The sequence below is a fragment of the Nerophis ophidion genome, linkage group LG01 (genome assembly GCF_033978795.1).
Source record: "Nerophis ophidion isolate RoL-2023_Sa linkage group LG01, RoL_Noph_v1.0, whole genome shotgun sequence".
In the NCBI taxonomy this organism is placed as follows: Eukaryota; Metazoa; Chordata; class Actinopteri; order Syngnathiformes; family Syngnathidae; genus Nerophis; species Nerophis ophidion.
In genome coordinates this window covers 23,898,642-23,912,695 of record NC_084611.1, presented here as the reverse complement: position 1 = coordinate 23,912,695, position 14,054 = coordinate 23,898,642, and the positions used below count along the sequence as shown (strand labels likewise).

The 14,054-nt window shown below is 40.6% G+C and overlaps 1 protein-coding gene across 1 annotated transcript; it reads left to right on the top strand.

Annotated features, from left to right (window-relative positions):
* Window positions 1-5,379: 5,379 nt before the first annotated feature.
* Window positions 5,380-8,881, top strand: LOC133551927 (fatty acid-binding protein, liver-type-like). Its single transcript, XM_061899139.1, has 4 exons — window positions 5,380-5,535; window positions 5,594-5,766; window positions 8,630-8,722; window positions 8,796-8,881. Exons 1-4 carry the CDS (start codon window positions 5,469-5,471, stop codon window positions 8,844-8,846), a joined length of 384 nt encoding a protein of 127 aa, XP_061755123.1. The 5' UTR covers window positions 5,380-5,468; the 3' UTR covers window positions 8,847-8,881.
* The last annotated feature ends 5,173 nt before the right edge of the window (window positions 8,882-14,054 follow it).

Below are 14,054 nucleotides of genomic sequence, written 5' to 3'. Positions count from 1 at the left end.
CTTTTGATCCAGCCGCACTGCCGTGTCGCCTTTATGCCCGGGAGAAAGTAAATGGGTTTTACTGTTATAACGCTATTTTACCTTTTTTTAAGGAAATTAAAGCGCTTTGAAACTATTTCCACATTCACCCATTCACACACACATTCACACACTGATGGCGGGAGCTGCCATGCAAGGCGCTAACAAGGACCCATCAGGAGCAAGGGTGAAATGTCTTGCTCAAGGACACACCAGACGTGACTAAAACGGTAAAAGGTGGGGATTGAACCAGGAACCCTCAGGTTGCCAGCACAGCCACTCTCCCAACTGGGCCACGCCGTGCCAAGACCAGAAATACACTTCGGTATTTATTGTGTTAGCTGATTGTGAACGACTCTTGCCGTTGTCGTGCGGGTTCCCAGGACCATCAAGGAAGGACATGCTTTTGAGCAGGTTTGACTTGCTTTATTTTTCAACATAAGCTGCGTCTTCCGTCGGGTCGCTTTTCAGCCTTCCGCGTGCCTTCTCGCTCTTACGCTTGCTTTTCAGCTTTCCGCGTCGGTGTGTTCCTTTGGCTCTCCGTCTCTTGCGCTCAGCATCCGCTTCTGCCTCTCCAACTCCTTCTGCCTCACCCTCCTCCGCTGCTGCCCTTTTTTATACACCCAAAAGAGATTCATTGATTGTGTGTAGGTAAGCGATCCACGCACCCGAACTCGATTGTGGCGTCACTCCTGGCACGCCCTGCCTCTCCGCTCGGCCGCATTCTCCGACTCCTTACCGCCATCTTGGGCCGGGCTCCAGCGTGCCCTGCCTCGCTGCGCTTCTCCACACTGATGTTTACAAATTCAAAGAATAAGCCTCTTGACATAGGAGGACTTTTAGAGCAAAAATATTTCAATGAGTAATAGTTTTTAATTGTGCTTAATTATTTTGTACTATTGACTTTTTCAATTAAAATATTTTACCGATATTGTTCAACTGTGAATAGCCCTCACCGTACAACGTTTTTACAGTTATTACATGTGATCGGTATATTGCTATCATCTCGGTTTACCAATCTCATTTGGCAGCACTAAATCCTCGATTAGAATATCCCTATTAATAGTAATTCTTACAAATTGTCCAAAACCCCAAACCAGTGAAGTTGGCACATTGTGTAATACGTAAATAAAAACAGAATACAATGATTTGCAAAACCTTTTCAACTTATATTCATTTGAATAGACTGCCAAGACAAGATATTTAATGTTCGAAATGAGAAACTACTTTTTTTTTGCAAATATTCATTAACTTAAAATTTAATGGCAGCAACACATTGCAAAAAAGTTGACAAAGGGGAAATTTCCCACTGTGTTACATGGCCTTTCCTTTTAACAACACTCAATTTTTTAAGCTTTTCAAGTGGATTTTTTCCCATTCTTGCTTGATGTACAGCTTAAGTTGTTCAACAGTCTCCGTTGTAGTATTTTAAACTTCATATTGCGCCACACTTTTTCAAAGGGGGACAGGTCTGGACTACAGTCAGGCCAGTCTAGTACCCGCACTCTTTCAGTATGAAGCCACGCTGTTGTAACAGGTGGCTTGGCACTATTTTGCTGAAATAAGCACAGGCGTCCATGATAACGTTGCATGGATGGCAACTTATGTTGCTCCAAAAGCTGTATGTACCTTTCAGCATTAATGGTGCCTTCACAGATGTGTAAGTTACCCATGCCTTGGGCACTAATACACCCCCATACCATCACAGATGCTGGCTTTTGAACTTTGCACCTAGAACAATCTGGATGTTTCTTTTCCTCCTTGTTCCGGAGGACACAACATCCACAGTTTCCAAAAACAGTTTGAAATGTGGACTCGTCAGACAACAGAAGTCTTTTCCACTTTGCATCAGTCCATCTTAGATGAGCTTAGGCCCAGTGAAGCCGGCGGCGTTTCCGGGTGTTGTTGATAAACGGTTTTCACTTTGCATAGTAGAGTTTTAACTTGCACTTACAGATGTAGCGACAAACTGTAGTTCCTGACAGTGTTTTTTTTCTGAAGTGTTCCTGAGCCCATGTGGTGATATCCTTTCCACACTGATGTCGCTTTTTGATGCACTACCGCCTGAGGGATCAAAGGTCCGTAATAACGTTGCATACGTGCAATGATTTCTCCAGATTCTCTGAACCTTTTGATGATATTATGGACTGTAGATGGAGAAATCCCTAAATTATTTTCAATAGCTCGTTGAGAAATGTTGTTCTTAAACTGTTCGACAATTTGCTCACGCATTTGTTCACAAAGTGGCAACTTTCGCACCATCCTTGTTTGTGAATGACTGAGCATTTCATGGAAGCAGTTTTTATACCCAATCAGGGAACCCACATGTTACTAAATAACCTGTTCACCTGTGGGATATTTCAAATATGTGTTTTATGAGCATTCCTCAACTTCCTCAGTCTTTTTTGCCACTTGTGCCAGCTTTTTTGAAACATGTCTCAGGCATAAAATTCCAAACAAGCTAATATTTGCCAAAAATAACAAAGTTTTCCTGCTTGAAGTATCTTGTCTTTACATTCTATTCAATTCAATATAGGTTGAAAAGGATTTGCAAATCATTGTATTCTGTTTTTATTTACCATTTACACAACGTGCCAACTTCACTGGTTTTGGTTTTTTTTAAATGCAAATAATGGGATATGGTGCAGACCTTTAAACACAGTGTGAAATGTTTTTAGGAGATAAATGACTTAGTGTGATTGGATCATGCTTTGTGACAAAGGGAGTGGCGCTTATCTTCCTTAGTAGTGATTGTCAGAGTGCAGAGTTCACACAACTGCATGTTATACTTCTATTCTTTATTTACTTAAATGCACAATAGAGGATAGAGCAGTAGTTTTCCCTAATGTGAGCATGGTAAGCCTTACCTCAGGGTAACTAATACAGTTGCATCCTATACTCCCTAAAAAAAATGATTTTCCAGAGGGTATTTTTTTTAGATTTTTACCTAAAACTTCATCCAGATTTGACTTTGATATATTTAAAAAAATACATTTTCAAATCTGTTACGCCTCCTCATGTCTTAAGGCCCCTCGGGGAGAAAAATAAATATACAGTTGAGTCATCCATCCATTTTCCATACCGGTTGTCCGCATCTGGGTCATGGGTATGATGGAGCCAATCCTAGTGGACTATGGATGAGAGGCAGGCTACACCATGGACGAGTCACCAGCCAATCGCAGGGTACATTTAGACAAATAATCATTCACAACTATTGGAGTCTCAAATTAGCCCAACGTGCATATTTGTTGAATGTGGGAGGATGCCAGACAATGTGGAAAAAACTCATGAAGAACAAGCAAACTCCACGCAAATGGAGATTGGAATCCTCAATTTCTTGACTGTGCAGCCAACATGCATAAGAATGATAAATCAATCAATCAAGAAAAAGATAAACAAAGACAAAAATAGCATTTTCTTTATTAGCTATGACGAACAGGCATTACATAAAATTTAGAAAGTTTTAAACACAAAAAATTAAGCAAATATCTTTGCGTAACATTTTCACTCTGTAAATGAGCAGAGAAATGCCTAGCAATAATTCATCCATCCATCCATTTTCTTCTTTTTTTCTTTTTTTTGACATTACATGGACAAAGATAGAACCTTCTGGAGGAAAGTTCTGTAGTCAGAAGAAACAAAAATTTAGCTGTTTGGCCACAATATCCAGCAATATGTTTGGAGAAGAAAAGGCAAGGCCTGTAATCCCAGGAACATCATACATACTGTCAAGCATGGTGGTAGTATTATTATGCTCTGGGCCTGTTTTAATGCCAATGGAACTGGTGCTTTAAATGGGACAATGAAAAAGGAGGATTACGTCCAAATTCTTCAGGAAAACCTAAAATCCTCAACCCGGACGTTGGGTCTTGGGCGCAGTTGGGTGTTCCAACAGGACAATGACGCCAAACATACGTCAAAAGTGGTAAAGGAATGGCCAAATCAGGCTAGAATTAAGGTTTTAGCATGGCAGTCCCAAAGTCCTGACTTAAATGTGTGGACAATGCTGAAGAAACAAGTCCATGTCAGAAAAACAGCACATTTAGCTGATCTGCACTAATTTTGTCAAAAGGAGTGGTCAAAAATTTAACCAGAAGCTTGTGAATGGCTACCAAAAGCGCCTCATTGCAGTGAAGCTTGTTAGGTACTAATCATATATATGGAAACACTGGAATTTTTAAAGTACACTATATAGCCAAAATTATTTGGCCACCCATCCAAATGATCAGAATCAGTAACCAATAAATGTAAATAAATAAATAAATCGCTTGGCCCGGCCACGGGTGTATAAAATCAAGCACTTCAGCATGGAGACTGTTTCTACAAACATTTGTGAAAGAATTTCACAAATTGATTTCCAGTGTGGTACTGTCATAGGAAGCCACCTGTGCAACAAATCCAGTCGTAAAATTTCTGATGGACGAGTCTGAGTTTGGAGGTTACCAGGAGAACGGTACGTTTCGGACTGCATTGACGAATGTGAAATTTGGTGGAGGAGGAATTATGGTGTGGGGTTGTTTTGTCAGAAGTTGGGCTTGGCCCCTTACTTCCAGTGGAAAGAACTTTGAATGCTCCAGGATACCAAAACATTTTGGACGATTCCTATGCTACCAAATTTGTGGGGAACAATTTGGAGCGGGCCCCTTTCTCTTTTAACATGAGTATGCGCCAGTGCACAAAGCGAGGTCCATAAAGACATGAATGACCGAGTCTGGTGTGGATGGACTTGACTGGCCTGCACAGAGTCCTGACCTGAACTCGATAGAACACCATTTGGATTAAATTTGAACGGCGACTGAGAGCCAGACTTTCTGGACCAACATCAGTATGTGACCTCACCAACGTGCTTTTGAAAGAATGGTGGAAAATGTAAATAAACACGCTCCGCAACCTTGTGGACAGCCTTACCAGAAGAGTTGAAGCTTTAATAGCTGCAAAACATCATATTGAGCCCCATGGGTTAGGAATGGGATGGCACTTCAAGTTTATATGTGAGTCAAGGCACTGTTTGTACTAGTACGTGATCAGGCCTTTTCTACTGTTTTGTTTGTTTTATGTACTGTATGTGATTGTATGTCCACTTGGACATTGGAGTCTGCTATAAAGCTTGATGAATACCTCCCTGAAAATGTTCATCAAAACCGCAGCAATTTTTGATACCGGTTTTGTATTAGATCTCATTCAATTGTGCAGGCATGTGTACCTAATAATAGGGCCAGTGAGACCATAAAGTTTGTGTGCACTTAAACTTGTATTTCCTAAAAAAAAAAAAAAGGGAATTCAGGTGTAGCAAAACATCACTCTCTGTTTCGTCATTGTCCCTTATCTACTCCAGGTGGGAGTAATTATTTAATTAGATACACCTGGAGTTAATGATTGCCACGGCCTGACGGTGAGAGTATAAAAGATAACACACGGTCTTGCATCTCTTCACTCTCTCTCGTGATACCATGTCCTTCTCTGGAAAATTTCAGCTGGAGTCTCAGGAGAACTTTGAGCCTTTTATGAAGGCCATTGGTAAGATGTTTGTGTGTCTGTGTCAAGTCACGGATGTGTGACTGTTTTTTGCTCCCAGGTGTCCCTGATGAGCTCATCCAGAAAGGCAAAGACATCAAGAGCATCTCTGAGATCGAGGAGAACGGCGACGTCTTTAAAGTGACGGTCACCACAGGCTCCAATGTCCTTGTCAATTCCTTTACCATCGGACAGGAGGCCGAGTTGAATACCATCACTGGGGAGAAGGTCAAGGTAAGGCTTGGAAGAATTGCATGTGTTCAATTGTGCTAGAGATCAGCAGCACTGAGAACTGTAATTGTTTACTTTATGCAAAGTAGTGAAATAAATACAACCAAATAGTTTTGATGGACAATTTTACCTTTTTTTAAAACACAAATTGGTTTCTTTTTAAAGCAGTGGTTCGCAACCTTTTTTCAGTGATGTACCCCCTGTGAACATTTTGTTTATTTTAAGTACCCCCTAATCAGAGCAAAGCATTTTTGGTTGAAAGAGAAGTAAAATACAGCACTATGTCATCAGTTTCTGATTCATTAAATTGTATAACCGTGCAAAATATTGCTCATTTGTAGTGGTCTGTCTTGAACAATTTGGAGAAAAAGATATCAAAATAAACAAGTGATTTTAATTATAAAGATTTCTACACATAGAAGTAATTAACTTAAAGTGCCCTCTTTGGGGATTGTAATAGAGATTCATCAACTTAATTCTAAACATATCTTCACAAAAAAATAAATCAATATTTATGGAACAAACACTGAATGTTGCATTTCTTTTCAGTTACTTAAAATATGAAAGTTTATTATTCAATAAATATATTTATAAAGGATTTTTGAATTGTTGCCATCTTTAAATCTCACGTACCCCTTGGCATACCTTCAAGTACCACCAGGAGTAGTCATACTCCCATTTGAGAACCACTGTTTTAAAGATCAAGCTCTTAACCTGTAAATGTGTTCATGTATGTTTTTATTTAATTTTTTTTTTCGTGATGTGTAATGTCTACTTAAATGCACAGCAGTGAAAATTAATTTCCTCAATGGAGACCAATGAATCTAAAATCTTCTTACTGTGATGTATTGCAAGTTAGCAGATTTCTTGAAAATTAACCAAACGTAATTTTTTTTTATTGCCAAGAATTTGTGACTTAACAAAATAGCTTGCAACATTTTGACTAATGATTGACGGAGAAATTGATCCCTGATCCTACGGAGAACGCTTCTGCGCTAAAACATTGTCATTGAGTGCAGATTTTATATAGTGCTCAGTAGTGTAGTAACGATGCCAATGTTTTGGTACTGGTACTAAAATTATTTGGACCCTTTTTCCAAATAAAAGGGACCACAAAAAATGCATTATTGGTTTTATTAACACATCTTAGGGTACATTAGACATGTTATTGCAGTTAAGTCCTTAATATAGTGAACATGCAATACAACTTGTCTTTTGGCAGTAAGTAAACAAAGACTCCTATTTAGTCTGATATATGCAGTAACATTTTCATTTTCCACTTAGTATTTTTGTCAACATTAAGGACAAGCTGTAAATTTACTTGTTCGTTTACTGTTAATATATGCTTACTTTCTCTTAATATGTTCTGTCTACAATTCTGTTAATGTAATCACTTATTCTTCTGTTTGATACTTTACAAACATGGTACCAAAAATAATTAATTGGTATTGCGATACTATACTAATACCTGTGTACCGTACAACCCTAGTTCTCAGCAAGTGTTTAGAGACTTAGACTTCCTTTTGTCATTTAAAAGCCTACTGAAACCTACTACCGACCACGGTCTGATAGATTCTATATCCATGATGAAATATTAACATTGCAACACATGCCAAAACGTCCGGTTTAGTTTACATTACAATTTAAAATTTCCCGCGGAGTTTCTGGTTAAACGTCGCGGAATGGTGACGTCACAGACTGTCAGGAAATATTAGAGCAGCACTATTTGCGGCTAAAAGTCATCTCTTTTCATTGCGCAATTAAACAGTATTCTGGACATCTGTGTTGCTGACTCTTTTGCAATTTGTTCAATTAATAATGAAGTCAAAGTAGAAAGATGGAGGTGGGAAGCTTTAGCCTTTAGCCACACAAACATACGGTGATTCCTTGTTTAATATTCCCGGAGGTGAAGCTTTACTATGGATCAGAGCGGTCAAGCAAACATGGGTCCCGACCACTTGTCAACCGCTCGGTTTCGGTGAGAATTGTGGTAAAAAGTCTCCTCTTACTGGAGCTCTGCGGAGCTTGTGCCGTCCATGCAGCTGCCGTGACTTTCCTCAGACACTGGCGTCAAGACACCCGTGGACACACTCCTCTGACTATCAGGTCCTATTTAACTTACTAAGACACTAGCGACACAATAGAAAGGGATTTCCCTGAATTATCCTAGTAAATGTGTGTAAAAACATCAGAATCGCTACCAATGCAATTTCTTTTTTCTTTTTTTTTCTCGTCCTTCGCTATCAATATCAGCCACGAATCTTTCATCCTCGCTCAAATTAATGGGGAAATTGTCGTTTTCTCGGTCTGACTAGCTCTTGCTGCTGGAGGCTCACATTAGAAACAGTGTGAGGAGCCCTCACACCGATGACGTCGTCTGCTACTTCCGGTGAAGGCAAGGCTTTTTTATTAGCGACCAAAAGTTGCGAACTTTAGTCTGTCTACTAAATCCTTTCAGCAAAAATATGGCTATCGCAAAATGATAAAGTGACACATAGAATGGACCTGCTATCCCCGTTTTAAATCTCATTTCAGTAGGCCTTTTAAATTTGAACTTTACAGTACAAGTTAAGAACGAAATATTGCATTTGCTCGTAGTGCAGATCGAAACACATTTACTGTACAGAAATATATTGCACTTTTGCCTATGCATCCAAGTTTGTATGTTCTCATATTCCAGCGAGTTAATCTGTTTTGGGGGGAGACTTGAGGGGATTGTGTTCAGTCGTTTTGCCTGAGGGAAGAAGCTGTTACAGAACCTGGGGGTTCCGTGGAACCTCTAGTCCAGCAGTGAAAACAGTCCTTTGTATGGGTGGTTTTAATATAAGCCAATTTTGGTTACAATGTGTTTAATTTCTGTATAAAGGCGGTGGTTCAGCGTGAAGGCAACAAGCTGAAAGTTTCCTTGAAGGGAATTGTCTCAGTCACGGAATTGGTGGATGCAAACACACTTGTCAATGTGAGTATAATACTTTCTAAGACTATTCCAAGAAGTTATTGCATCACGTTTACTTTTACCATTCTCCTTTCAGACCATGACACTCGGTGACGTTGTGTACAAGAGGACGAACAAACGTATATAAGTCTGCACATGGCATAATAAAAGTGTAAAGGCAAACTTGATTTGGTTTTTTGGGGGGTAGGGTAAAATGAGTAACTTTTTAGCACTGTAGCAGTTGCTCTTTTTTGTAGCTGGTACGTCTGTTGGGAGTTATAACTCATTAGCACTTCTGTAGCTCGTTAAGTGTTTTTTTTTTTTTTTTTTTTTTTTTTTTTTTTTTTGTGTGTAATCTTTGAATTGTTGCTAGCTTGCAAAACTCCAATCATACTTGCCAACCCTCCCGGATTTTCCGGGAGACTCCAGAAACTCAGCTGGAGGCCACTACCCCTCCAGCTCAAACATACACAGTTCGAAGCTTGAAAGGCAGGATTGCAGGCGGATCTGACGGCATTTAAAGTAATTTTTAAAAACGACTGCAAATCCTCTTCCTTTTCGACCAGACGACCGCGGAGAATTAAAGTAGGAACACTCCGGAGGCAGAAGTTCATTAAGAGGGGTGGACTCACCAGCTCTCAGCCATGTTTCCATCACACAGAGGAAGTAAAGTCCGGCGCCTGCGGGAAGTGAAGAAATCCTTCAGGATAAACTTTTTGTTCGTCAAAGATCTTGCGTTCACAAGACAGAACCTGGCGGGGGCTAGCGCGTCCAAGGGCACAGCTAATCCAGGTGGGGCCCGACACAGCTTGCAGGTGGTGGGGGAGAGGAGCCACGAAGCAGGAAAGGAAGGCAGGAATCTGGCTACGTGAAAAAGCTGACCGGGTCATCAAATAGATGCAAACACAAAAACGAACAGAGCTGACAGTAAGACTGCAGGGCAAATCATACTGGCGCCATCTTCTGGAAACTCAGAAGTTACGTTATTAAAATAGTGAAGGGTAAGTTGTAGCTGAGATAGGCGCCAGCGACCCTGAAAGGGAATAAGCGGTAGAAAATGGATGGATGGAAGTTTTTTTTTGTTTGTTTGTTTTTTTTAAGTACCCAGCAAGCACAGTACAGTTAGAACTGTTTTTATTACTGTGTATTAGGTGCTGTCTGAAATTCAACTATTTTATTTATATATAGATAGCTAGAGTTTACTGAACGTTAAGTATTTCATACATATATTTATTAATTACAGCCAATATAAACATTGACTGTAAATATACTCTCCTCTTGACCACCTCCCAAAATCAGAGGTCTTAAGGTTGGCAAGTAGGAATAATGCACCAGACAATGGTGGCTTTCTGAGGATCAATATTTGGCAAGGCCCTTTAACTATGGCCTGCTGCCAGCATCCACAACCCTGGCTTGTAGGATTTTTATTAAACTGTCCTGTCCAGCTGCTCAAGTCATTGTTTCTATACATTTTATTGAATGTATCAAATGTGAATATTTAATGGACCACAATTGAAACTAGCCTGTTGGCTTTGTGCCAATAATTACATGGATTCAATTTAAGATGCCAATGTTCTAAATCAGTGTAGATTCTCTTTACAAAACAATGGGATACTTCTTGCCTTTTAAACTTAAATGTTTGGATATATTTAGTGTTTGCTGGAGGGGATATGGGAAACTGGGGAGAGGGGGGATTGTGGGGACAATTTAACCCAAAGTGGCTGCTTGGTGAAAAGTTGTGGAGTCCCTGCTGCAGACTTTTGAATGCAATTAAAGTGTCACTTAAGTTTCTTTTTTTTTACCTTTTACTGTAAAATCTATCTGCACAGGTCGAAACTTCACTCTTCCTGCTTGTCTTGCATGAATCATTTATTTGTACAAATTAAACCGTATAAAAGGCATTGTAAAACATGAAACTAAATTTAGTAATGAGAAATGCGTAAAAATTAAGTGCAGGTGGGAAAAGAAACCCAGAAAAGCTTATGCAAGGTTCTCACCTAAAGCAGTAAATCCATCCCTTTTTTACTGCTTGTCCCTTGGTGGTTGAGTCTATTAGCTGCACATGGGAGGAAGATGGTGTACACCCTGGACAAGTTGCCAACACAGACATTCACACACTAGTGTTGCCAATCAACCTATCCCCAGGTGCATGTTTTTGGAGGTGAAAAGAAGCTGGAGTATCCGGAGGGAACCTGCAATCTTCACACAAAGATCCAGATTCCAGTATTGAACTCCGAACCTTCATATGGTGAGGCACATGCAGTAACCCCCTCACTACTGTAAATCAACTGCTCCAAAATATTCTCAACTTGCAAAAAACTGCTTTTCAAATGAAAATCACTTTGCAGGATATTACTGAATACTAGACCGACAATTTTATGTTTTAAAAAGCACAAAAGTAGCTAAAACTGACCCCAATTGTTTTAAGCTAATGAAAAAATATTATATACCCATCCAGGCAGCTAAGATGTTCATACTGCCCATGCCATTATTTTTGAAAATACTATTTTGTAACAACTTAGGGTCATGCATTGGATTTTGATATTTTCAGGAAAAATCCACACAAAAAAATAATCGATGACACTTCACTTCCCGCTTATGGCTTTCCACGGTGGTCCCGCAATGTGCAAAGGACGCTGGGAGAGGTAGTTTATTTTTTTAGACTCGGCCCACACTGAAGCAACAGAAAAAAGCTGCAATCACCAAGTTTTTGTTCAGCATTATTGTGAAGACTTTGAAACCGTGGTATCTACAATAGCGTAACATTCCTTCTAGTCACTCATTGGCTAAGCCTCAGGAAGTGTTACTATGTTGGATTAAAGGCCTACTGAAATGAGGTTTTCTTATTTAAACGGGGATAGCAGATCCATTCTATGTGTCATACTTGATCATTTCGTGATATTGCCATAGTTTTTGCTGAAAGGATTTAGGAGAGAACATTGACGACAAAGTTTGCAATTTTTGGTGCTGATAAAAAAGCCTTGCCTTTACCGGAAGTCGCAGAAGATGTCACATGTTGATGGCTTCTCACGTCCTCACATTATAATGGGAGCCTCCAGCAGAAAGAGCTATTTGGACCAAGAAAATGACAATTTCCCCATTAATCTGAGCGAGGATGAAAGATTCGTGGATGATATTAAAAGCGAAGGACTAGAAAAAAAAAAAGTAAAAAAGAAAAAAAAAAGGTGATTGCATTGGGATGGTTTTTAGACACATTTACTAGGATAATTATGGGAAATACCTTATCTTTCTATTGTGTTGCTAGTGTTTTAGTGAGATTATATAGTACCTGATAGTCGGAGGGGTGTGTCCACGGGTGTCTTGAGGCCAGTGTCTGAGGGAAGTCGACGGCAGATACAAGGACGGCGCAAACTCCACAGATCTCCGGTAAGAGGCGACTTTTTAACACAATTTTCTCACCGAAACCTGCCGGTTGACAAGTGGTCGGGATCCATGTTCGCTTGACCGCTCGGATCCATAGTAAACCTTCACCTCCGGGAATTTTAAACAAGGAATCACCGTGTGTTTGTGTGGCTCAAGGCTAAAGCTTCCCAACTCCATCTTTCTACTTTGACTTCACAATTATGAATTGAACGAATTGCGAAAGATTCAGCAACACAGATGTCCAGAATTCTGTTTAATTGCGTGATGAAAAGAGACGACTTTTAGCTGCAAATAGTGCTGCTCTAATATTTCCCGACGGTCATCATTCCGCGCCGTTTTCAACAAGAAACTCTGCGGGAAATTTAAAATTGCAATTTAGTAAACTAAACTGGCCGTCTTGGCATGTGTTGCAATGTTAATATTTCATCATTGATATATAAACTATCAGACTGCGTGGTCGGTAGTAGTGGGTTTCAGTAGGCCTTTAAAGAGTGGGAAGGTGACTAAAGTGTATTTCATGTCTAGAAGACTCTATTTAGAAGATGGAAAGCAGTTTTTAAAATGTTTTGTTATAAAATATTTGATTTATAATGATTCCTACTTATCACTACCATGTCCCCAACTAATTAACAGCATTAAACGAGGAATCAATCAATCAATCAATGTTTATTTATATAGCTCTAAATCACAAATGTCTCAAAGGATTGTACAAACCACTACAACTACGACATCCTCGGAAGAACCCACATAAGGGCAAGGAAAACTCACACCCAGTGGGGAAGGAGAATTCCCACCCAGTGGGACGCCAGTGACAATGATGACTATGGAACCTTGGAGAGGACCTCAAAGCAATGGATGTCGAGCGGGTCTAACATGATACTGTGAAAGTTCAATCCATAGTGGCTCCAACACAGCCGCGAGAGTTCAGTTCAAAGCGGGTCCAAGACAGCAGCGAGAGTCCCGTCCACAGGAAACCATCCCAAGCGGAGTCGGATCAGCATCGTAGAGATGTCCCCAACCGATACACAGGCAAGCGGTCCATCCTGGGTCCCAACTCTGGACAGCCAGTACTTCATCCATGGTCATCGGACCGGACCCCCTCCACAAGGGAGGGGGGGACAGAGGAGAAAAAGAAAAGAAGCGGCAGATCAACTGGTCTAAAAAGGAGCTCTATTTAAAGGCTAGAGTATACAAATGAGTTTTAAGGTGAGACTTAAATGCTTCTACTGAGGTGGCATCTCGAACTGTTACCGGGAGGGCATTCCAGAGTACTGGAGCCCGAACGGGAAACGCTCTATAGCCCGCAGACTTTTTTTGGGCTTAAGGAATTACTAAAAAGCCGGAGTCTTTTGAACGCAGATTTCTTGCCGGGACATATGGTACAATACAATCGGCAAGATAGGATGGAGCTAGACCATGTAGTATTTTATACGTAAGTAGTAAAACCTTAAAGTCACATCTTAAGTGCACAGGAGGCCAGTGCAGGTGAGCCAGTACAGGCGTAATGTGATCAAACTTTCTTGTTCTTGTCAAAAGTCTAGCAGCCGCATTTTGTACCAACTGTAATCTTTTAATGCTAGACATGGGGAGACCCGAAAATAATACATTACAGTAATCGAGACGAGACGTAACAAACGCATGGATAATGATCTCAGCGTCGTTAGTGGACAAAATGGAGCGAATTTTAGCGATATTACGGAGATGAAAGAAGGCCGTTTTAGTCCATCCATCCATCCATCCATCCATCATCTTCCGCTTATCCGAGGTCGGGTCGCGGGGGCAGCAGCCTAAGCAGGGAAGCCCAGACTTCCCTCTCTCCAGCCACTTCGTCTAGCTCTTTCCGGGGGATCCCGAGGCGTTCCCAGGCCAGCCGGGAGACATAGTCTTCCCAACGTGTCCTGGGTCTTCCCCGTGGCCTCCTACCAGCTGGACGTGCCCTAAACACCTCCCTAGGGAGGCGTTCGGGTGGCAT

Bases quoted from the DNA above. Each gene is read 5' to 3' on its own strand.
- LOC133551927 (XM_061899139.1), top strand. From the start codon at position 5,469: ATGTCCTTCTCTGGAAAATTTCAGCTGGAGTCTCAGGAGAACTTTGAG. The intron at 5,536-5,593 runs GTAAGATGTTTG...TTTTGCTCCCAG, and splicing joins GCCTTTTATGAAGGCCATTG to GTGTCCCTGATGAGCTCATC. The intron at 5,767-8,629 runs GTAAGGCTTGGA...TTCTGTATAAAG, and splicing joins TCACTGGGGAGAAGGTCAAG to GCGGTGGTTCAGCGTGAAGG.